Here is a 24,401-nt window from a genome sequence, read left to right on the forward strand (position 1 = left end):
ATAAGATGACAAACCTGACTAAACTTTCTTGGAAAGAATCACAAATGACTTGCTTCTGTTTACCTTCTCAGAGGTTGAGAGTGGATTTCTGCTACGGGGGGAACAAAAAAACCCAACAAGAACAAGAACCAAAACTCAGGCAGAAGATCTTTGGGCAAGCTGGGACCAAGTTCTCGTACTTACTTCTGAATGGCAGAATAATGGTACATCCGATCAGTTCCACCATCTGTAAAACCAAGCTTATTTCACCGTTGACACTCACCTAGAGAATGTGTTGTCAAATATCAGCGTGTAGATTCCAGAGTTTCTGACTTTCACCTGTCCTCTGATAGTTTCCTTGTGAGAGTTGCAGCGGGTCATAGGAATAAGAACCTGGAATTCAATAAAAATCAAAATGAGACTTGCTATTTGCCCTATAAATTGACATTTGTCTTCAGAAAAATATTTAGACTTGAGCGATCTTGAAACTCCCAAGTGCATATGTGCCTGCAAGACTATTTATTTTCACTGATTAGCATTAAAAACCCAAACTAAAGTCTCACAGTGAGACATCTGTTTTCCTTAGACAACCTCTTTACCGTGTTAAGCTATGGCTATAAATCTCTGCTTTAGAGACAAAATCAAATCCTCATCTTTTTACTGTTAATCTAAGCAAGTTTAGTAACATCAGCAGTGCTGTAATAAATCTATACAAATATATCCAAGAGCAGGATTTAGCTAAATATGCCTTTTTAACGTATGCTTTTTATACTCCCAGTATTATAAAATAAGCTTTTTCGGCAAATGTTAATTGTTTATCTGAGTTTACAGCAAAACTGTGTGTAACCATCTATCTTGCTGTAAAACCCTAGCAGAGACAGTTGTCAGAAGAGCAGCTGATGTAGATCAAGGATGACCCTATAAAAGCCAAAGTTGTATCAAATAGATATATCAAGACGGAAGCAACAGTCACTCTTCATTCGGCCTTCAGTTGAAGAAAAAAGGAGATTTTACATGGAGTTAGTTGCCCTGGAGCAAATTAATGCATGCTATATAAATGCCTTATTCCCCCAGTGAAATCACAGCCTTAAGGGCTCCCTCTACCACAGTGGGTTAAACCAGTGGCTGCCTCATCTTCATTAAAACTTTGCAATGAGCTGACTAACATAGATTCACTTAAGCCATAATCCTCATGAAATATTGACAGCGCATATAAAAACTGGTACCGTGGGCACTGGCAACGTGATTTTGCATGTCATCAAGGCACTGAAATATATGCTTCACTGTAAGAAATGCAGGTAACCCAATCAATGTATGTCTCCTCGCGGCCCCTGCTTAAGAGCCTGTCAAGATCAGCCCAAAGCAGCTTACAAATTAAGGAATATTGAGGAGGGAAAAAAGAAGAATTTTGCAGGCTTGGACTTTTATTTTTGCTTTATAACAGTGGGTGAATTTCAGATGCGACCAATAGAAGCAACGGTGCTTTTCAACTCAACTTTTGCAGGCAACATTAAATAATTAAAGATGCAGCTCTGCCTCCAGGAGAACTGTAGCTTAATTGGAGAAACAAGTCCTTTATTCAATAGCAACTGCCACTCTTGTGCCACATTCTAGCTACACTTGCTGATTCGTGTAAGCAGCTGATTGTAGTAGAGTACAATCTCTAAGGTAGTAAGGAAACAAAGGCCTTACTTTGCACTGATCCAGTGGTGTGTCTTCTGATTCCTGGTAGACAACGCTGAAGGATATGCTTTTAGGGTCTGATGAAAAGATCCAGCTAATTGTTAGCCCCATCTCTGTCACGGTGATGGGAATGATACTGTAGGTGCTGGATTTAATGAACAGCTCTCTGTTGCTTTCCCCAAAATCTAAGATCTCTTCCACTGTAAGGGGCAATTTGATCCTGTGAGGGAGAAAAATACAGTTATTTGAAGAGAGGCAATCTAATTACTCAGACAGAAACAATAATCATTGCTTTTATTTTCCATCTATTTGAGGCAGCAACTTTGGGACAGGTCCACCAGATGCAGGAAAATTTAGCCTTAGATGAAAGCAAGAACTACAGTAAATATGACTGATATCAAGCACTTTCACTGCTCTGGCAAATGTGGATCATTTCGACTAGAAAAATCTAGTGCTTGAATAAAGCTTTTTAGAGTTACTATGATAAAAAAAGAGTCTGCTGCCCTCTACTGTTCTTTTTAAACAAAAATTTAAACAAAAAACCCTCACCTCATTTATTCACCTTTCTAGATATCATTTGTACAGGAAATAGGGATCAGGAGTACAGAGGGGACAGATGGATGGAATGTGAACAGCAGCTCTATCTAGATCCTCTGAAGCACTTAATGCTACAACTTGGTCTATTTTACCCAAATAAGCTGCATAAAAGCTGACTCAAAGTACTTCCAATTAAAAAGGAAGTTCTTAGCACCTAGATGATCCTGAGTCCTGAAGCATTATATTAGCTTACTTCATTCTGATATCTATTTCAGACTGCAAACAGTGAGGCCCTTAAACAGAAGAATGCTGCTTGCTTTCTTCAGGGGAAACCTGTAATTTCTAAGAGCTATGGATCTCACTTACGTTACCCTAACTAAAACTAATCTAACATATCTCTCGCTAGGCTAAATTGTTTCCAAATCAATGAGCTCACAGTAAATCACAGTACTGTGATTTGTTTGTCAGCTGCTATCAAAAATCAACACATTTGCCAGAAGATATCGCACAGTCACCATGATGATTTGCTGTTCCAGAGTAAGGAGGAGTTCAGTTTTCAACCGTGACTACACAGTGGTAAGGGATCACAGTTGATTTATTATAACTATTGTACTCTGGCCAGAGAGGAAGCTTTATATTAAGTTTTGCTTGCTTTGTTACTTTTTCCTCTTAGCTGAAATAACTGCTGGGTGTCTCAGGTGATCTTTGATTTTAATAACCTAACGATTACTCTTGGTTTTGCCCTGCTGCCCAGCTATGATTTTAGTTACTGCTTCATTTACCTGGTTCTCTGAACAGCAGCAAGGTTGAAACATGGACTGATTTATTTCCCTGTGGTCAAAAGTGTGAAACCTTCCCCACAACTAAGCCAAAATTTCAAAGCTAGGCTTAAGGGGAGAGTGAGCAAAGGGGAATTTCTCCATGTCACAAGTATTTTCATGTGTTAGACTCCCTTCTTGGCTGTGCAAGTGACATGCTGTATTGCTACTGCACGTAACTATTAATTTCAGAGCAGGATACATGCAAAGAATTGTGCGCACACAGTTCAGAGAGGTTGAGCAGAGGCTCAGCTGAACATTTTATGCTATGGCATGTATCAACGAGAGCAGGCAAGACAGTTTCTGTGAGGCCACCAATAAATAATAGATACGTGCTCCACAAGGCCATGAATTCCCTCCCTGTGACAAAGGTCTGACTAGCACAGCACTCCCTGACTTTCCCTTGCAGTTTCTTACAAAGACTAATAGAACTACACAGCCTTCTCTCTAAGCCCCCTTCCTGTTCACAGCACCTCCTGCAATAAGAAAAGGAAGGAAGGTTTTCTGATGTGATGTGGACCCAAATCTTTCCTTCTTATTCTCCACTTGTACTTAAATTCTTCAGGACTGAAGAGAGAGAACCTGGCTCATTGCTGCTGCTCTGTGTAGTTGAGCTATACTCTCTGCTCTTCCTCAGACCAAATTCTACTGTGGGACAGAAGCAATCAGCTCTTACAGGAGTCTGCAAGACTTGAGCTCACATAGCTGACATCTGACCTCAGCCTTTATTCTTTCAGCCCGGTAGTAATGAAACTGTTCTGCTTACATGATTTCTCCTGACTTCAACAAGCATATCTCAGCATCTTGAGCAACTTGCCACTCTTCTGATTCATCAAAGGTTGAAGAATTACACGTGCTGTTTCTAGGACAAGGAAAAAAAGGAAAGCCATGATTCTCTGAGTAGTATGTGGTCAAATACCATCGGCATGCGATGCCTCCTAAAACAGAAATGTTTTGATTGTCATGATGCCAAATTCTAGAATTCTTATTTTGCGCATTCTAGTGACAATACTGTCTGGGCAAAACTGCAGCCCTGTTCTGCTAACCACTGTCCACAAATGTGAAACTGTTCCTATCCTTGTTTCATGAGCTAAGAGGAATACATACGTCCAGAACATCTCTTCAACAATCTTAAGATAAATTCTCTATTGAGACGCTGCCAGGTTTTAAAGATTCCCTGGCAGGTGAAAATCTTGATGGAGGGTAGACACAAGCAAAACAGTCTGGATTTGTCCCTTAAACAAAGCTTGCACAGGGATATGACATTTGCCCTGGATTTAATCTGTGAGGTGTTTTACAACCATATTATCCAGTTCCTTACTCTGACAATGGTACACAAAACATATTTTATTGCTATCAGTACCGTGTATCTTCTTCTCATACAAGAAATACTGGATGATTCAAACAGGGATACACCGAAGAAGCCACTACAGGAGAGGATCTGCTATCCACTCCTTACCTCAAAAAGGGTGCATGCCCTCGGTGAACACTGGAGTAGCACCAGCTATGAATTACAGGGCTGGGACACAGAAAGGAGAATGAGTTTGAAGGTCAGTAAACAAATGCTGACAGTTTCCAAGTCAGTTAGAGCTTCTCTAACTGATACTTAACTTCGCTTCTCTGCATCTCAGCAGGTTGGTAACTGAGACAGTTAGGCTGTCATTCCCAGAAAAATGCCAAGGATTCTTATATACAAGGAACAAACTGGTTGGTTTCTTCCAAAAAAACAGTGGAATCTAATAAAATGTAGTATCACTTACATCTGCTTCTGAACCATCAAGTATAATCATGTAGCAAGGGCATAATTACCACACATTCTGTAGACCAAGTCTCAAAAGCAATGCACAAGTTAGCATTTTCTTTTAAATTGTACAGGACCTTGCTCCACAAGCAGCACTGCTGAGTCAGAGAAAACATCTCCAGGTAACAGCAGCACCTTCAGCTGCTCATTAACAGCACATACTGTGTCAGCACATGCAACCACGTGTGAGTTTTGTGGGGTGACACTATTGGTTGGAAACAGGAAGAATTTACTGTTATGACTGCAAATTAAACTGTACCCACTGTCTACATAAAGCACTGTTATCTTATTCCTGTAGTCTCTGGTAACTTTTGACTTCTTCAGAGTCATACCACTACTGTTACCACAGAGTCATACCACTACTACCACCACTAAGGAGACAGCTGTGACCTGCAGGAAAGACTCAAACCTGTGACCAAGTGCCAAAGCCTGAGCTAAAACCAAATACTACCTGCTGCCTGAAATGTAGGAATGACATAGTACATGTTGGTCCATAAAGGTTAATACAACATCTATGCAAATACTTAGGAAGTGATACAAATAATTTCATTATTAACTGTTTCTATACAACTAGATAAGACAACTGATTCTGAAAAAAAAAAAACAACCTAGAAAACTACACTATAGCTTGTAAATCTATATGTATATTTTGCTTGCACAGCAGGAACAGCAAGAGACTTCATGCTGTGATCCACAAAACTCTCCCTTCCCACCATGAGACGTACACAGCTTTAATTTCACAGCCTTGAATTCGTACAGACCAAGAGAACTGCAGAACTACAGCCTTCCCAGAAGTGTCAAGCTCCATGATTTATTACACATAATGCCATGAGAGTTCCTTATTTAATCTATTAATTTCATCTTTCTTTTGGGACCCTGAAATGTAAATTAAATCCCAGGACCAATACATTTTCCACATTCTCCTCTAACATGTGATTTTCCTTATTCCTACTGCTGCAACCCAGCACATGGTTAGGTGGTTAGCTTGCTGCTTGGCTGCTCTAACCAATAAATTCACTGCACCTACTCACTATAGGCTAAGGTAGCACTAAGTCTCCTACTTTTTCTCTTAAACAATCACAAAGCAGATCCTCCTTCTCTGTACGATATCCCATTGAGTGCAACGGTCTAAACAGAGGTCTGGTAACCTATGTGGAAAATGTAAGAAACACAGTCTCATGGTTTAACTGGAGCTCTTGTCCCCTTGACAGAATTTATTCTTGCATGACCTATTCACACTAGGTGGCAGCATTAAGGATGTTCCTGCAGCTTGCCAGGTGCCCAGCTTACGAATATGCAGCCTCTGGTATGTCTATTAAAATCCAGACTGTTTCTCTTCTTTTTCCTTTAAAAGTGAAATGAAGTGGGGCTGAAAAGCAGGAAGAACTGAAGCATGAAAAAGACACTACAACACAAAGAGAACAGCTCTGGTTCAGCAAATCCTGACACAGATTGTTGGAGGCTGGTGGAGCCTTTTGAAGATGTATTACTTCATGCTTATCCTGTTCTTACGCTCTTCCTCAGGCTTATGCTCTTCCTCAGGCATCAGCTGTTGGTCACTGTCCCTCAGCTGGATGGCTTGGTGCAGTGTACCTGTTCTTATATATGGAAAGCATTTCTCACAAATGATACCAAAAATACTGTGACCAACATCATGAATGGCTTTGGGAGTTAGAAATAAGAAATCCTTTTTAGAATTAAAACCTGAAGAAAGCTGGTTCAACTCTGCCCTCGGCAATTTTCTGTCTTCATAAACACCTAAGCTCTGACAGCTGTAGCTCTGTGTCTGAGGTGTCAGCTTCATGCGGCTTAGCAGTGAAATCCCGAAAGAAAAAAAAGAAAGAGGATGGTGAAGGATCAGAATAAAGGATGCACAGACAGCCCTTAGTATGGGCAAGAAGAGAGGCATGATTTAGGATGGAGTATAGGGGGATACAGAGCTCACTGAGTTTTTAACAGGGTGCAAGACAGCATCTTGCATGAAGGGGTGTGTATGAGTGGGAAGGGGATGGAAGGGTCACGGGCAAACCCTGACACAGGTAGAGATGGGATAACATCACGCAGACAGCTGATGAAAAAAAAATAGATGGACATGAAGATCCACCACTATGTGCTGTGAGTGACCTGCATATAGAAATCCCAGCCATTTCTCAAAAAAATGTACAATTTAACTATGCTACATCCTGTATGAAAAAAAACCAACATAACCCAAAAGGACTCCCCTGCCTTAAAATTGGTTACACTCCCTCTGTAAGATCAGAGGCAACTGGTGCATACAGAGGAAACAGGCTAAGGAAACAGTCATGATGAAGGGATATTTCTGTGCTCCAAGGGACAACATGCAAAATCTTTTCATATTTTGCAATGTGGAAGAGGTTTGGCAAAGGTTCTGAGATGAAGACAGCTTTCAGTCATCGGTCAAATGCTGCATTAGCAAGAGGTTCAGACAACAGGTTTCAAAATAAGCAATTTAGCATTACCAGGGTGCTTTCAAGTCCCCTCCCCAGCAGGAGGCGGCAAACAGATGACTATCGGAATCAACACTAGAAATACTGGCAAGCCACTGCCCCAAGATCGTAAATACCGCACAGTCTGTAGGTCACCAAGTTTACAGCCAGCTCTGTGGGTAACACTAGCTTTTTTCAGTCTTGAGGTGTTTGCTTCCAAAACTGAGCTGTTTTCTTCTTAGATACCTTTGAATTTTCTCCTTGCGCAGCTCTTTAGAGATTATTACGGGGAAACTGAGGCAGAATTATCAGAGAGGTATAGCAGAGGTGATTTCTGGCTTGGGTTTACACCACTATCCACCAGGAGCCCCAGTCCCTTTCAGCAGAGTTGCTGCCCAGCCCTCAGCGCCCAGCCTGTACCTCTGCAGAGGCTGCTCCATCCCAGAGCCTGCAGGCTGCCTGCAGCTGGTGCTGTTTCTGCACACAGGGAGCTTCACAACTATACAATTAAATGTTCCTCAGACTGACCCATCCACGAGTAACAGTCTCTCAGCCCTCTCCCTGAGATAAACTCACACAGCCCACCTCTGGTTTTGCCATAATTCCTAGGTTACAGTGATAATTCAGTCATGCTGTAGTGGGTCTTCTGCAGGCAAACTGAGGAGGGCCATCCACTCTTACAGAGCTACATGTATGCAGACACACAGAGCAGCAGGTCTCACCATTGCTACGCCTGTCAGGGTTTCTTGGAGCAGACCAACCATCAAAAAATATTTATGGAAACAGTTTACGAAACAAAGGATGTTTGACAGAAACAGTTTGCAAATATTTAGCACCTTGCTGCAGCTTTGTTTCTTGGAGACAGAGGAATTGCTACCACATGCAATGAAGCACAAGGGAGAACTCAATTTTAAAGCGTGTTACGGGGCCTTGCGTTTCTTATGCAAGTAGTCTTCTTTCAGTAAATGATGTTGTAGGGTTAAGTCAAATTTGATGTTGGGTTTTTTTAATACATATTTGCAGGTACCAAATTCAAGTACTCAGAGGTACAAGCACACTGCTCTACAGAACAGAGTTCCAGAAGCTACTGTACTACAGGCTGCTGCAAAGATCTAACTGCATGGGCTAGTTTCTCTGAAGACTGCCTTGCTCTCTTACAGAATCTGTCCATAAGTAAGGCTACTACTTTTCTATACTAATCACTGTTCCTGAAGATGAGTGTCCAAAGGCTATCAAGAGCAGCGAGGCTCACTAGGGAAATGAGTACACATGATAAACACATCTAGGAAACACATCTAGGAAACCACCTGAAATGTTATGTACACTGTGTGCAGCACATTGCTTTATGGGATGTGCAGCTACTGGGCTACTCCTATGAAGGAATACAACAGGGAAGGTTAAATGAAAGCTACAGCTCACGCTGAGTGGTGGTGAGGGCCAGGCATGTAGTTTAGTTACAAGGAGTGCACAAAAGATGCCCCTAATTACAGTAGAGAGAAACAACAGCAGAGTATCACTTCATTGAGCAGTGTTGCTCAGGCACCTCCACTTCCCTGCATCAAGAGCCTCCTTACAACTATTTCTCTCCCAGATCTTGTATCCATAGGTTGTAACTCAATTCCCACCCCTGCCTTTGTTGCAAGTGAATATAGTTACCCCTGCATTGGGTAGGCCCCCTCCGGCTCTCTTGTAAATGTATGGAGACCCTCCCAGCTTCTTTCATTGACTCTGAAAGAAAATTGAGCTTTAACTAGGGCTGAGATTGCCTTAAAGGTAAAAAACTCACTCGGGGATGGTCACCAACACAATACCTTTCTAGCCATCTCTAGCTCATCTTGGATGGGCAAAAAATCTGAAAGTAAATTGTCACTAGAATATTTTTGCTCCAGAAAAAAATAGAAAAACTAGAAGGAACTGGAAAATCCAGTCTTGTCACAAAATATGCAGGAGTGGTTAAAAATAGTGGTAAATACAGATTAAGTTTTAATTCTGTAAATATTTTTTGAAAAAATCAATTTGATTCTGGACATTTCAGATGAATGGCCACATGTAAGTGAATTTGAATCAGATCTTGATAGCACAGCTTGTTTATACTATCATATCTGTAGTACTTATCACTCAAGAATAAAACAAAGGAGTAACCACATTGCGTGGCTGTTGCTTGGGTCAACAACAACTATGAAAGCTGTAAGGCAGCGGCACAGGCTTCAGCACTGATAAATAAAGCAAACTGCTGCTTTCACATTTCCTTTGAAAGATAAGACGACTGTGTTCCCCTACGATGTGACATTGTATAGTAAGTGACTGTTTTCTTGACTTTGGGTGAATAGGTAGACAGTTTAAAAACAAAAAACCAAAAGCTTTAACATTTAGAAATAGTCAAACTTGAAAGATTTTGTTAGTATCATACATATCCTCCATCCTGACATGCAAGATTTAAGAGAAAGGGTGGGGGTTTATTCAGACTGTTGAAGATACTGATTTTGCATTCTAGTTTTGTTATTAAATCTTTTCCAATGCCTTGTTATTGCAGTAGCTCTTTGGTTTACGCTTGCTACTTTTTGAAAAAGGTCTTTAAAATTTTTATGATATCTGGAACTCGGAGGGTGTATGTTAATTATGTCCTTTCCATTTATGCTCTAGAATCTGTTTTCTCAACTGGTATGTGTTTGAAAAATTCTCATCTCTTCTAACACACCTTTTCTGATTACAGTTTCAAAATCCTTTTTTAATGAAATCGGTTCATTTCTAAGCAAGGCACATCACATGATGCTGACGAGCATTATGTACCTTTTTCTGTTTATAGCCTGTACTTACTGTCATGGCAAAGTATGCTGGTTTTTATTATATGCTACAATTCCTTTTTATTTAGATTTATTTAAAAAAAGACATCTATATTGGATTTTCTGTTTGGAACCCTGAGACAACAGAAATGAACAACTGGCAAGATCATTATTACTGCTTTTTACACCCTGCTTTTCAGGTGCAGCTACTAACGCAGGATAGTTGATCAGCACAACAGAAATTAGACCGTGGAGACCAAAAGGGGGGAAATCCCTGTAATACTGAGACTACCAGCCCCTGGGATACCCAGTTCCAAGAGTGGTAGAAATGATAAGCAGCCTTCTTCTGGTGACAGGAGGAGAACTATCTATGCTGGAGCACACCAGAATAGCTTGTTCTGACTCTCCATTACTTGCTTGCATTTCCAGTTCATTAATTGGAGAGTTAATTTTAACAGAACCAGACCTCAATGCAAATCCTGTATTAACATACTGGACACTGCATGGCTCGCTCTAACTCACTTTTCTACCCATGATGTTGTTCCTATGCAATTTAAGCTTCTATTAAACTTCTAAATCTTTTTAGAACCTAGATTCAGTCCATACAGACTTTAACAACATTTCCCTGCAAATAAACTCATCCCGCTTGCTATTCTCCTGATCAGGAAATTGTCTTGCTCCTCCCCTCCTATCTACCTAACACAATCCTTTCCCACTATCTCACTTCAGGTAGAAAGATTACTACTGTTCTTTCCTTTGAGGAAAGCCGAAATAACTCTGTGAATGACTTGTCTGACAAGGCATAAAAACTCTGAAGTTTGAGACAGCACACAATGTGGATTCTAACTTAGGTGTGTGAGTAACAAGCAAGTTGCTTTAAGAGCTTCTGGCTCAAAAAATATCAGGTAACATAATAACAATACATCAGGAATAAATGAAAACCTTTTTAAAGGAAATTGCTGGACTTTCTTGCTCTTAAAAATTACCATCCATTGGGAATGGCAGGGAGGGGGGCAGGAAAAGAAAATCGCTTGCTGGTCTGTGTTTTATGTGTTTCAGTGGAGAGGCTGGTCTGCAAAAGGTAAGGATCTCCCCTATGTTTTTAACTTCTATACAACTTTATACACACTTGCAGCACATCTTCATTAGCAAAGATTGAAAATATTTGGCAGACGTGGTCAGCTGATCCAGAAACTGTTCAGCCTCATAATACAAGATCAGCCTTTAACAGAGCCTTCTTGAACAATTCTGAGCTGTAACTTCAGCTTGTCTGCAACACAACAGTTGAGATAAAGTTTTGAGCTTTAGCAGCTCTTTCTAGCTCCTTATTGCTCTCCAGCATAATAAAAAAGGAAAAAAAAAATATTTGGGCTAGAAATTTCCACACCTGACTTTGCCTCGAAAATGAGTGTACAGTTCTGCAAGGTTGACCTATTTTTCCGCATGTAGGACTTTTTTCTTTTTTTTTTTTTTTCCCCCAGAGGGGTTGGTAATCAGTCAGGCAACTGAGACTCATTTCTCCTGCTGTCAAACCAAGAAGGAACTTAAATGGCTATATTCAGACAGGAGAAAGAAGGAAAAGAAAGAAAACTTAAGGCCTTTAACATCACAAGAAAGTAACATGAAAATAATTTTCTAGAGCATAACTTGAAAGGTCACCTTCAAGGACTTCCATTAATCCTTTGTGATCTGTTTGATGGTGTCAGTCATCTCACCTCTTTCCTAAAATATGATCCATAAATCCTGAGTTTAGAAGCCCAACTAGCAGAAATGTAAAGCGCATGACACGTTAAAAAACATTTTTAACTTAGAAAGATCTCTTCTGCAGCATTCTGTTCTCCATCGATATGCAGATCTGCTCATGTTAGCATGCGCAGGAGACAAGTACATCAGAAGTCAGTGCCTGCTATTTGTATATAAGAAAATTCTTCACAGCTGGAGTTCAAAAATTACCCTAGCCTGACTTCCATATGAAATCCATAGTAAAATTCCCATCTGCTTTCACCAAAAACATATTAAGGTATTACTGCCTGAATTTGAAAAATTCCTGTGAAGAACATTAATGTAATAGGAAAAAAGTTAGTTAAAATTTTAAATATTTTGGTCTGTCCAGAGAGCGAATGCTGTTATCTTACTATGGAAAAAACCTATTATGGATTAAAAGCAAGTATTAAAAATTCTTCTTTAAAAGAGTCAGTAAGACTCTCCTAAAGGCTAATTTCCAGTAAGCTTGGACACCAGAAAGATCAGTACTACGTTAGTAAGGCTACTAGCAATGTTATGTTGTCAAACTACAAAACTGAGTGCCTGGTAATTACTTTGTTTCAGCTTAGAGGAAAACACCTTTCCTTTTCAAGAAAGAGGTGAGAAACACCCCTGACTGCTGTTGCCAAGACTACATAAAATAAAACACAGTTCTTTCGTATGTTTCAGTATGCGTTGCCTTGATGTTGTTGTCTAACTTACTTTTGCAGGTTATCTTCATCCCGCGTTTCGCCTCCATCTGAATTGAAAAGTAAAGTGTTTCATAAAGAGCCAGTAACTTTTCAAAGGGGTAACTAACAGACTGCACTGGCACTACTTCTTGGCCCCACCGAAACTACTTTTTCAGGTAACGTTCAATCTGCTGCATGTTATAACTCACAGAGGCGATGCCTTCTGCCAATCTAAATGATTCAGAGGTGAATTCTGCTGATCTTATGCTGAGTAATATCTCGTAGTAGAATTAGTCCCATAGAAACATGCTCTTTGTAGCTCAAGAGGGAGGACATTTAACCTTAGGCTAAATCTTTGAAAACCCCATTAACCTGTCTCACAAAAGACTTTATTTACAAGGTAAACAGCTTGCAAATCGGGTTGTTGGTGTTACTCGTACGTGCTGGCACAGCCCTGACAGGAAACAGCCCCCTGCCTTGGAGAGCGGATGCTGTGATACTGCATCAGCTCTGGAGAGGGGGTGTGATGGAGGGGGGCTGACAGAAGTGGTCACTTCTCTAACAGTAATACAAATATTTGAAACAGATCAACTAAAATCAAATGGGGAAGAGACATTAATGAATGTCCTCCATGTTTCCAGTAAGTCACTTGAGGAGGGGAAAGGAAGAAGTGCCACCATCTGATGATGTGACTAACATCTGAACAGCAAGCTAAGGCTGAATCACAAGCTCTAAAGCACTCGCTGAGACTCAAACCCTACTTTTCGAGACAGGTCCAATCCAAGCCAAACAACTCCGACGCTTAACAGCTCGCAACCTGAGCCTAAAGGCTGAATTTGGCAAAACAAATTCTGCTTCTCTCATAGGTTTCTCCAGAATCCCTTGATCCAAACACTAAACCACTCACGTCTTTGAAAGCTTAATCCATATTCCATTTTTGGAAGCCTCTGCAATTGTCTTGTTTATCTTTTGAGTTGCCCTCAGGACAAATCTGGTAAGAGGTGATATGTTTAAATTCACTGGCTGTTGTGTTTGGGTCTTGACTGTCAAGACAACCATCTTCAGGGTTGCTTTTGCTTTTGTCTGTCATGTCATGGATTTTCTAATACAGCTCCTATCTGTTAGCACTTAGGATTTTGTCTGTCTCCTGGATGCGTTAGGATTTAATTATTTGGTAAGTAAAAAAAATCTCAATGTGTCTCCTTACAGAGTCCCTTTAAAAAGAGGGCAACATGGCAACTACAGATGCTGCTGACTTTTACTATAACTTTTCCATCACTGATCCCAACGAGAACGGAAGTGAGAATTTTCACACATTCACAAGAGTCTTTCTGCCCTGTGTGTACTCACTCGTTTTCATCCTTGGGCTAGCAGGAAACACACTGGTCTTTGTCATACTAGTTTTCTATGAGAAACTGAAGATGCTGACAGATATATTTTTGCTGAACTTGGCTATAGCTGACTGGGTCTTCCTTTGGACGCTGCCATTCTGGGCGTACTCTGCTGTTCAGGAGTGGACTTTTGGCACCGTGGCATGTCGTATTATACGGGGCTTGTATATTCTGAACTTGTACACTTCAATGTTAACTCTAACGTCTATCACCTTTGACCGGCTTATTGCTATTACTTTTGCCACCAAAGCACATATGTGTCAAAACAAGCGAATGACATGGGGCAGGTTAATCTGTGTCTTGATCTGGGTGATCTCACTAGCTTTTGCTGCACCACAGTTTATTTTTAGTGAGGTGTTTAATATTGATAAGGCAATATGTCAGGAAGAATACCCAAACCATCGTACAGAACTGATTCTTGAAGTGATCCAAATGACCCTGGGCTATTTTATTCCCATGCTAGCCATGATCATCTGCTACTCACTGATTATTAGAACCTTACTGCATGCCAGGAGTTTTCAAAAGAACAAATCTCTAAAAAAAATATTTTCTGTAGTTGCCATATTTATTCTTACTCAGTCACCCTATACTTTCTTGAGACTGATAAAGATCATAGACTGGAGCTTTAACTTGAACAGCAGCTTTGAATATGCAATCATCATAACAGAAGCTCTTGCTTATTTCCGTGGCTGTCTTAACCCTGTTCTGTATTTCTTCATGGGGGTGAAATTCAGAAGGAACTTACAGAAAATTATTAAAAACTCAAGATGCGTCAAACGCCAAGTTACAGCTAAACAGCTGCAAACCATTGAAGAGGAAGGCTCTAAAACTTTTACATCAAATAATGCAGATGCAACAAGCATGTACCCGCTATAAAACTGCCTAGAGAATCTGGCAACTATTCACAGTTTTGGGTTTTTTTTAAATACTGAGATAGGTAGCCTGCACGAAAGAGGAGAGTAAAGACACTGTGATTGGCTTTAGGCCAACCTATCTTAATCATGATACTTCAGCGTTTCCTGCTTTTCCTGGTCAGAGCTGATCCTGAGATAAAGCTGGTAACAGAGTTAACTGTGCAGAAGATCTTCAAAAGGTATAAGAAGCAATGAGATAAAACTCCCTTCTTCACAACATAAAGCTAACTTGGACTTCATGTCTCCAGAGGGGCTACAGACCTCTGCCCTGCTGTTTTTCCATGAAAGGTGTTTTTTAACAGAAGCATTTATGAGTTTTGTTTCAAAGATATTAAAGATTTTAGTTCGGCACATTCATTTAATGAGAATTCCTGGATTAAAAACATACACATTTCAATCTTCATGCTGGGTATCATGTGTGGTTGGGTTTTTTTGGGTTTTTTTTGTAGTTCTCCATTTGGGAGAAGGTGTCCACACACACTCCTTTAGCGTTCATCTAAAATTTCTGTAATAAAGCAGCATTTTCATCTGCCTTCCATCTAATATCAGGTTCATGGTCTGAATTTCCCATACACATTTTTGTATCTTACTTCTGATAACAGAGCTCACGTTGCCAGATAACTAGACCCCCTGTCGACACAAGGGATATCACACTGCACATGCGCTCTAACACTGAGCAGCGTTTCCTTAGACGCAAACTCTCGCACCCTAATTCCCACACATTCTTTGCACCGTGGCATCTTTCCAGTCTGTTTTTCCTGGCACCCCCTTGGCACCCTGGTTCCCTTGCCATGAAACCCTGGCTTCCTTAGTTGTTCTCCTTCTTGGTTCCTGCAGCCCCTCCTTTCCACGTCTGGCCTTTTCACTTCCCAGTGAAAGGGTAAAAGGTACACAGGGGGCAGCGCAGACTGGGGCAGAAAGGATGCAAAAGCTCTTGTAGAGAGTTGCAGAACAGGGGTGGAGACCGGAGTAGGGAAAAGAAAGAAGAGATGTTGGAGAGGAGCAGAGGGAGGGCTATATGCAGCTGTGGGCTGCCTATGATGAAGGCAGGGTTGGGTCTGGCCCAAAGGCTGAAAGTCCTTTGCATTACAGCTTTGAAATACCAGATTTAACCTGTTTCAAACCATTCTTGCAATAACCATGCTCACTTTAGATGTTCCTTTTCTCCCCATTAACACTCAGTCCTTCCTACCAGATCACTGCAGCTCAGTGGTACCTGATCCTTATCGGCATCACTCTGTCCATGTAACCTTTTTTCCCTTGAAAACAGCTGCTTAACCAATCCTTTCCTAAACACACAATCTCTTTTGTTTCTCCCCTAGTGAGATGGTGCAATATCCTTAAAAACAAAAGTACGAAGGAACGTGCTGTGCTTTCACGTCAGTGTGGCAGGTAAAGCTGGTATCCGAACACACAGCCAGAAGGCAGGCTTTGCCAGCAGAGGGTGGTAAGAGGTGCTCCTGTCCCCACTCCTCTTCCCGGCTGGTTCTGCAGAGGGCAGCGAATGCTTCAGACCACATGCAGTTCCCGTTTTTGGCTATGCTGGCACCCTGCCAGGCCATGTGAGCTGTAATTAGGTCAGGACAGAGTGTTATAAGTCATTACAAAAAAAAAGAATCCAAAACAAAGCAACTACAGGGCAGATAGGCTGAGATGTCCTTTCCACCAAAAGCAGTACCAAGGTGTGAATAAACTCTTAGTTTCTGCACCAGGGCAGTGGTATTTTTTAAATTTTTTTAAATTTTTTTTTACACTTCTGCTGTCTATTATCTTGATTATGCTGCTGCAACATTTATTGCAGGCATGTAATTTCTACAATATTTTAAAATGGAAATACAGTGCACTGGTTTACCCTGGGGACTTTGACCCAGTGCTATGCAACATCCTGACTTTTGTTTTAGAACACAATCTACAAATAGGAATGCTTTAGAAATAAAAGTTTAAAAATACAACACTTCAAAAGAGAACCCATGAGCCTTGAAGTTGCAAGATGTACCGCAACTGCACACTTTATTGCAGCTTCTCACATTAAGATTTCAATCAGATTGCTCCAAACTCACATAACAGACCTGAAAGCATGAAGCAACTGCTGCTTAATCCTAACTGTAACGAAAGAGCTACTTCAAGGTCAGAGTTCTGCTGGTACCACATCTATCTTACCTTGCCACACACCTGGGCAGCTCATGACTAAGATGAGTTTTATTTGGTTCTGAACTGTACCAATAAAGGCAGTGTCTCAAAATCTGCTGTTATGAAGTAATGCTGTTGTAATCATTTCATGTCCCTTCAAGGAAAAAACTACAGGGGTAGGGTTAAGTAAAGAGAACGAGTGAAAAAAATAGAATAACAGTACAGTAGACACCAAAAGGGACAAAGAGAAAAGAAAATGTCCTTTCAGACATTTCACTTCTTTAAGCACCAGCTCCCATTTCCAGTCTAGCAAGAACTCACACCCAGAATAAGGTAAGGCCAGTGTGGAAACCTCATCCCGACACTCAGACAGAGTAAGGCCATAAGAAACTCAGTCTACATAGCATGCCTATTGCAGATCTCTCTGTCTAATTGGACCAGTCAGCCTCCCTTCTCTTCCCTTTCTTGGCTGCTCGTCTCCCTCCATTTTAGAACTGCACCAACTAGCTCAAATCTCTGGCAAAAAAAATGCATAGCTTGGACTATTTCCAGCAGAATCTCAGTAAAGAAATCTGGCCTGAAAACATACTTATTTGTATGCATTCCTCAGACATCCACCTAGCAAGCACAATCTTGGATCCTTCCTGTCTTCCCCAGGCACAGTATCAAAGCAAATTCCATCCCATATATTCAATTTCATGCAAAGAGAACCTTATTGGGATGCCATTAGGTTATTGTTTATACTTCAAGACTACCTGAAGTCTCCACATAGGAATCAGGCCACATTTAGCTGGATACTTTAAAAAAAAAAGATCAAAGGTCTATATGAAGTCAAGATGGTCCGCCAGTCCAGTATGGCCAAGAAATCTGCAGCAGTGAAAACAGTAGCTTAAAAAGTCCCTGACCTGCAGATCCTAGGAAGATGGGAGAAAACACACTGGGAAATCATCAGTACATCTGCTAAGGGCTGCTGTAAAGGACAGGACAGAGGGTTACTGGAATCTTTGCTCACATTCAGTATAGTGGTTCTGGCATGTTTACCATCAAACACTCACGGTATCAAATGCTGCATTATCTGCTAGTGTGCTAAGCTACGCTCAGACTTTGGGTACACATATACTCCTCACCACAGAAACAAGTGAGGAAAACTTCTGTGCTGTCATAATCAACACTGCGCTCTGCTTTTTCTCCTCAGCACATACCACTGGCGGACACCATCATCTGACTCATGTATCGCTTTCTGCATCTCTCCCATAACACAAAACCACACAACCAACACAAGATGCTGAAGTCATCCACAGTCTAAGGCGGCCGTTCTCCTCCAGTGTTCAGGCTAGTGAGACCTTTCAAACATTGCAAGTGTCACAGGGAAGGGCAGGTGTGGTCTGCGTTCTCTGCAAAGTATATCTCAAGCTCCACGTATGACCACAGTAGGACTCTCGCCTGCCTCGTAACACTAATGAATCAAGACCAACAAAAATCCCCCACTGCAAATTGTCCCTTTGCAAAACAAAGGCAATCTAACTTCAAACGAGCACTGTGAAGCTCAGTTTGTTCATGTCTGCCCAATGCATGATAAACATGAATATACTGTCAGCGTCAACAGTGTACAAAATAGGCTGAATACATAGAACTTATGTACCAAGAAACAAAAATGTAGAATTTTGAAAAGGCTTTCTTCCAAATAAACAAGTCTGTACAATGTGCCTTCTACCAAAATTGCAAGTCACTGTGTTTTATGCCGGAAATGAGTCTTCTGAAGGCAAAAAAGTCTAGATTTGCTTTCCCAGCAGCAGGCTGGTTACTCTGTTGTTATTTTCAGTTTAGCATTTGGATTTATCACACTTATTTTTCTGCTCAGAAGCAAAACAACTACAGAATTTAGGTGAAATTGCCTTTTTTTTTCTTTTCAAATATACAAAAGTTTTTGAAAGACAATTTATTTTGTAGAACAGAATTTTTGGAAAATATTTGAATGATAGTAAAACAGTATTTTGTGTAAACATGGATATACATTAAACTATAATACTACACCATAGTTTGCAAACCAAGTGCTTGGATAGATAGCCTTAGATCCTCTTCATTGCTTATTTATGTAGAAACTGATATAAAAAATCAACTGAAACCTGCATTCACTCTCATTTTCTTAAGAAAAAAGAACAAACTTGTGCTGAATTTAGCTACGCAATTTCTGTTCTTTTTTTTTTTCTGTAAGCTGTTATCTACAAAGCAGTAAGGAGTCCTACAGACACAGACCAGTTATTTCACATTCAGTTCAATGAAGCCTGTCATAAAAATAATAAATCTTTCCTTATCTGTTCCCCACCCCTTTGTTCTCCTGGTATTAAGTAATAGTGAGTCTGACAGAGAGTATCGCTTAGCTCCTATTACAAGTTAAGTGTGAATGACCAGTGATACAGTGTGGCCTGTAAGCTGATTTTAATGGTGATGGCTTGGCGGGTGACAGCACAAGAAGTGGAACTACTCCTCTGTGCTGTGATGCAGCAGGTGGAGGGGGAGGATGGAGCTGTTTGGAGTTACTAGATTTGATGCTGACTGCAAACAGGCCAAAATTATTTTGTGTTGGTCTTCTGAACATGTGGCAGGGAACAGAAGTGGCTTCTCTTTATGCAGAGGTTGGCTATCCCCACCAAAAAACCCCCCCACAACATTCCAAACTAAACCCAAAAGAGTCCCCTCTCCCTGAAGCAGTGTTTACTCACAGATCTGTCACGCTTTGACCCAGAGACTCTCCCTCCATCTGACTTTCATTGTGCAGAGACTCTGATTCCTGTACTTGGCACAGCTCCTCATCAGTGATTATATCAAATGCTGCATCATCTGGTGGCTTAGAGGCTTCACTTGCAGCTGTGCCATAAAAAGACATGAAAAGAAACATTAGCAATATTAGCTGATTGTTTGGAAAACAAACAGGCAAAACTCTTAAGAGAGAAGACAGGGCCATCCCTTTACCTTTACAGAAGCATTAGGTAACTACTATGGACAGAGAATGGATTGAAAGCAGCCCTGAGGAGAAGGACTTGGGGGTACTGATTGATGAGAAGCTCAACATGAGCCGGCAGTGTGCGCTTGCAGCCCAGAAAGCCAACCATGTCCTGGGCTGCATCAAAAGAGGTGTGACCAGCAGTTCGAGGGAGGTGATCCTGCCCCTCTACTCCGCTCTTGTGAGATCCCACTTGGAGTACTGCGTCCAGCCCTGGGGTCCCCAGTACAGGAGAGACATGGAGCTGTTGGAGTGAGTCCAGAGGAGGCCACGAAGCTGATCAGAGGGCTGGAGCACCTCTCCTGTGAGGACAGGCTGAGAGAGTTGGGGTTGTTCAGCCTGGAGAAAAGAAGGCTCCAGGGAGATCTAATTGCAGCTTTCCAGTACCTGAAGGGGCCTACAGGAAAGATGGTGAGGGACTGTTTATCAGGGAGTGTAGTGACAGGACGAGGGGTAATGGGTTTAAGCTGAAGGAGGGTCAATTTAGATTGGATGTTAGAAAGAAATTCTTTACTGTTAGGGTGGTGAGGCACTGGCACAGGTTGCCCAGAAAGGTTGTGGATGCCCCCTCCCTGGAAGTGTTTAAGGCCAGGTTGGATGAGGCTTTGGGCAACCTGGTCTCGTGGAAGGCGTCCCTGCCCATGGCAGGGGGGTTGGAACTAGATGATCTTTGAGGTCCCTTCCAACCCAAACCATTCTATGATTCTATCATTCTACTAGAACCAACTGAAAATCTCAGGCTGACATTTAATACACATGCAAATTTCTGTCAAAACAAATCAAATTCAAAGATGGGACCAATACCACCCTGAACACACTCCATGAACTTGCAGGTCCTTGGAGCAGGAGGTGACCATGTGGTTTCTTGGAGAATGTCTAAGAACCCTACTTATTTCTCCCCAGCATGCAAACAACACACTAACCAAAAGCCCTCTCGGATGGTGACACAGGTGATTCCAACGACGCTGGTGATCCTTCCTGGTTGGCACTGGATCCAGAGTCATCTGTATTGTCAACAATGACCCTAGGCTTATTAAAGCAAGCTCTGCAGCAACGCTCCTTTTTTCCACCAGGCTTTGTCACCATGTAGTTGTTGCAGCAGTAGTAGCAGAAAATGCGACCACACATTCTAGAATTATTTGAAACCAAAGGTGTTAGAGTATTACCACATACAGGTGTAATATATCTACGTGACTGAGTCATAATGGTCTTGTGCTCTGCAAAAGCCCGAATGCTACATCCATGGCAGAACTCATAATACAGCCTGTGCTGCTTTCTGAGGTGAAGCAAGTTTTCTTGACAAAACAGGATGCAGAAATGCACATTCATACTTTGCTGCCTTAATAAATAGGGAAAATAGAAAAAAGCATAAAAATCCTTTAAAAATTGAATATATGTTTAAATATAAATACATAAAGCAATTAAATACCCCAAAATATGCAATACAAATAAATAATGTATCTATATATAAAAAGCACATAAGAAGCAAATGTACGTAATAATATTACATAGGCCAATTCTCATACTCAGAGCAAAACTCCATTTGATTGTAAAGACAGTAAGAGTGCGTCTATACGTCTCTACTTAGTAATCATCCATCTCTCCTTCAAACAGGGAAGAAGAAACAGTATTGGACACATACGTGTACATTTATTCCTCCTGTCCTCTCTGCTCTGCAGCCTCTCAGTATTAAACCTTTCAACTACTTTTTAATGAACATATGCCAACTGTGTCCTGGGGTGCATCAAAAGAAGTGTGACCAGCAGTTCGAGGGAGGTGATTCTCCCCCTCTACTCCGCTCTCGTCAGACCCCACCTGGAGTACTGCGTCCAGCCCTGGGGTCCCCAGTACAGGAGAGACATGGAGCTGCTGGAGCGAGTCCAGAGGAGGCGACGAAGCTGATCAGAGGGCTGGAGCACCTCTCCTATGAGGACAGGCTGAGAGAGTTGGGGTTGTTCAGCCTGGAGAAGAGAAGGCTCTGGGGAGACCTTAGAGCAGCCTTCCAGTACCTAAGGGGGCCTACAAGAAAGGCTGGAGAGGGACTGTTTACGAGGGCATGTAGTGATAGGACAAGGGGTAATGGGTTTAAGCTAAAAGAGGGTGGATTTAGATTAGATATTAGGAAGAAATTCTTCACTGTGAGGGTGCTGAGGCATTGGAACAGGTTGCCCAGAGAAGATGTGGATGCCCCCTCCCTGGAAGTGTTCAAGGCCAGGTTGGATGGGGCTTTGGGCAACCTGGTCTAGTGGAGGGTGTCCCTGCCTATGGCAGGGGGGTTGGAACTAGGTGATCTTTAAGGTCCCTTCCAACCCAAACCTTTCTGTGATTCTATGGTAAGTCAATAGGACTGAGGAACATTACAAAAGCTGTGAACTTGGCAATCACAGACTGGAGAAAAGCCAGGAGGAGTCACCGACAGCACCACATCTTACGTGATAGTCTTGCTATTCTAACTCTCCCAGGTCTCCTTTGTGTTGCTTTGCACAGTTTTATTATACTTTATTTATTTTAGAGGTCTGGGAGGTGTTTTTGAGGATGTGCACATTCAGATGTTTTGTTGCACACTGCCAAGTGGTCTTGAACTAGAATAAGGTCAGACTTTCCTGTCATAGTGTCATAGGCATCATACTACAAAAGGGCAGAGAAACATGAAACAGGGAAGTGGAAGGCTGTGCAACATGTTCTGCGATTCTATGATTCTGTGTTAAGATTTTCATGAAGAAAAGCACCCAGCAGGGGTGACTGCTATTCATGAAGTCTTAGTGTTTATGTTTTTCATAATCATTTTAATCATTAGTAGGTACTCGTGAAAGCATGAGCAGGTTTCACAGACTTTATTAGAAATGAGTAATTTGGAAGTTGTCACCAGAAATGACTTCACTATTCATTAATCCCCATCAAATGTTCCCTACATTCATATGCAATTGAAACCGTCCCAGTACTACATACCTTACATGATGAATTAGGTCATGAGGATACAGAACAGTAAAGAGCCAAACCACACATATCACTAAGACCCTGAAACGTATCCACTTAAATATATTTGAATAAATCTAGATCGGGTAACTAATAACTCCAAGTAGGCTAACTGTATAGGAAATAATTTAATATTAACTTTTTAAAAATATTACTCTGCAATCTGTAATTATCTCTGAACATATCTAGTGTAAGTAACCAAATTTATAATGGCACAGCTTGTTGGATTTGTTCTGGAATACTTCTATCACAATAGCTAAACCATCTTAGTGAATGTTGTTTACAGCATGCACAGAGCAGTGCATAACAAATATATTAAAAACACAGTCCTTTTAAGGAATACACCATGTAGGGTGTGATTATCTTTGTTTCTAGAAATGAGAAAATGACAGACTCCCCAAGTCAGAGTTGCATCCAGATCTTTGCCTTAATCCACGTCAAGGGACCTTTCCATTAATGTCTTTTATCCCCTTGTGAGCTCACAAGTTCTTTCAGCCTCTACAACATCCCCTCTCAACGATTTTGACCAATGAACTATGAACATTAAGGAGTAATGTAAACAATCATACTGAATTTTGCTTTTGTGTTCAACAGAGTCCAACAAACTGACCTGCAGTGGTGTCGGCGCACCATCCATGAGAACTCTCTCTGGCAGTCCAGACAATGATTAACCTCTGTGTCCCCCTGCCACCTTTGCTCTGCACTAAGCTTCTGCTGGAACTCCAGAGCATCTGATTTTTGCCACAAAGCATCCTTATCTCTGCAGAGACACAGTTAAAAGAAAGAAAAACAGTTAGAAATTATCATTGCTGGTTTACTGTTAACCGACCTCAATTTGACTGCTGGTAAAACCTTCACAGTAAAAATTGCTTTGTTATAACTTCTGAGGAGCTTTCAGGAATAAAGATAGATCAAGAAACCTACCAAAGCTCTTGGGAAGGGGTGGGGGGAGAAGAATACATGCCATACAGAGAACTACATGTTTTTGCGAAACAGACAGCAAATTAAGGAGGAGATAATATTGGGTGTTATATGTTTGACTGCATTATGGAAATACAAACTTTCAACTTTTGATGAACTTGGCCATCACCTGTATGTTCAATTCAGGAATACAAGACTGAACCATCTAGGCAGTATCACTTAACATCCTAAGCTAGGGTTTTAATTTCTGCTTGCTGTTTATTTTGATGCCAACCTGATAAGTTCTATCAAACGTTCTTCAAGGAACTGTTTTGTTCTCGTCAGGTCATCCAGTTCAGCAAATAACTTCTGGTCGCTGCTATCTTTGTCTGCTGCCACCTTGCTGAGCTTCTCACTGTAATCCAGGACCTTCTCTTTTGCTTCATCAGCTTCTTTTTGGATCCTGATCAAATACAAAGGCAATTAAGAATTGTTTTTAGCTCATGTGCATTCAAGTCTTCCCCAGGAAAGAAAGGGGTCTTCCACCCTGATAAACAGGTAGTTTCACTGAAGTTGTTCTCCATGTGCATATTTTAATAGCTA

The 24,401-nt window shown here is 41.2% G+C and overlaps 2 protein-coding genes across 13 annotated transcripts in view; one reads left to right on the top strand and one right to left on the bottom strand.

Moving 5' to 3' along the window:
- The window catches only part of FYCO1 (FYVE and coiled-coil domain autophagy adaptor 1), a 53,573-nt gene that overhangs the window by 3,667 nt on the left and 25,505 nt on the right, over positions 1-24,401 (bottom strand). For 9 of the 10 annotated variants that reach the window (XM_054814610.1, XM_054814608.1, XM_054814603.1 and 6 more), the window contains exons 11-17: positions 24,094-24,261; positions 23,509-23,658; positions 20,846-21,051; positions 19,642-19,786; positions 3,784-3,879; positions 1,672-1,882; positions 263-372 (exon numbers count right to left, since the gene is read on the bottom strand). In XM_054814610.1, the coding sequence (XP_054670585.1) occupies positions 263-372; positions 1,672-1,882; positions 3,784-3,879; positions 19,642-19,786; positions 20,846-21,051; positions 23,509-23,658; positions 24,094-24,261 (1,086 nt within the window). The remainder of the gene's footprint in view (positions 1-262; positions 373-1,671; positions 1,883-3,783; positions 3,880-19,641; positions 19,787-20,845; positions 21,052-23,508; positions 23,659-24,093; positions 24,262-24,401) is intronic. The other variant, XM_054814609.1, reaches the window with a different exon arrangement.
- CXCR6 (C-X-C motif chemokine receptor 6) lies at positions 8,187-16,896 on the top strand. Of its 3 annotated transcripts, none has more exons than XM_054814614.1 (3): positions 8,187-10,899; positions 12,523-12,659; positions 13,693-16,896. In XM_054814614.1, exon 3 carries the CDS (start codon positions 13,716-13,718, stop codon positions 14,748-14,750), a length of 1,035 nt encoding a protein of 344 aa, XP_054670589.1. In that variant the 5' UTR covers positions 8,187-10,899; positions 12,523-12,659; positions 13,693-13,715; the 3' UTR covers positions 14,751-16,896. The 3 variants fall into 3 exon arrangements, with proteins under 3 accessions (XP_054670589.1, XP_054670590.1, XP_054670591.1); XM_054814616.1 differs by having other exon boundaries at positions 9,325-9,561; positions 10,778-10,899; positions 12,523-16,896; XM_054814615.1 differs by having other exon boundaries at positions 12,523-16,896.

This window comes from Grus americana, chromosome 2, assembly GCF_028858705.1.
Source record: "Grus americana isolate bGruAme1 chromosome 2, bGruAme1.mat, whole genome shotgun sequence".
NCBI classification, from domain to species: Eukaryota; Metazoa; Chordata; class Aves; order Gruiformes; family Gruidae; genus Grus; species Grus americana.

Coding starts and splice junctions, on each gene's coding strand:
- CXCR6 (XM_054814615.1), top strand. CDS start 13,716: ATGGCAACTACAGATGCTGCTGACTTTTACTATAACTTTTCCATCACT.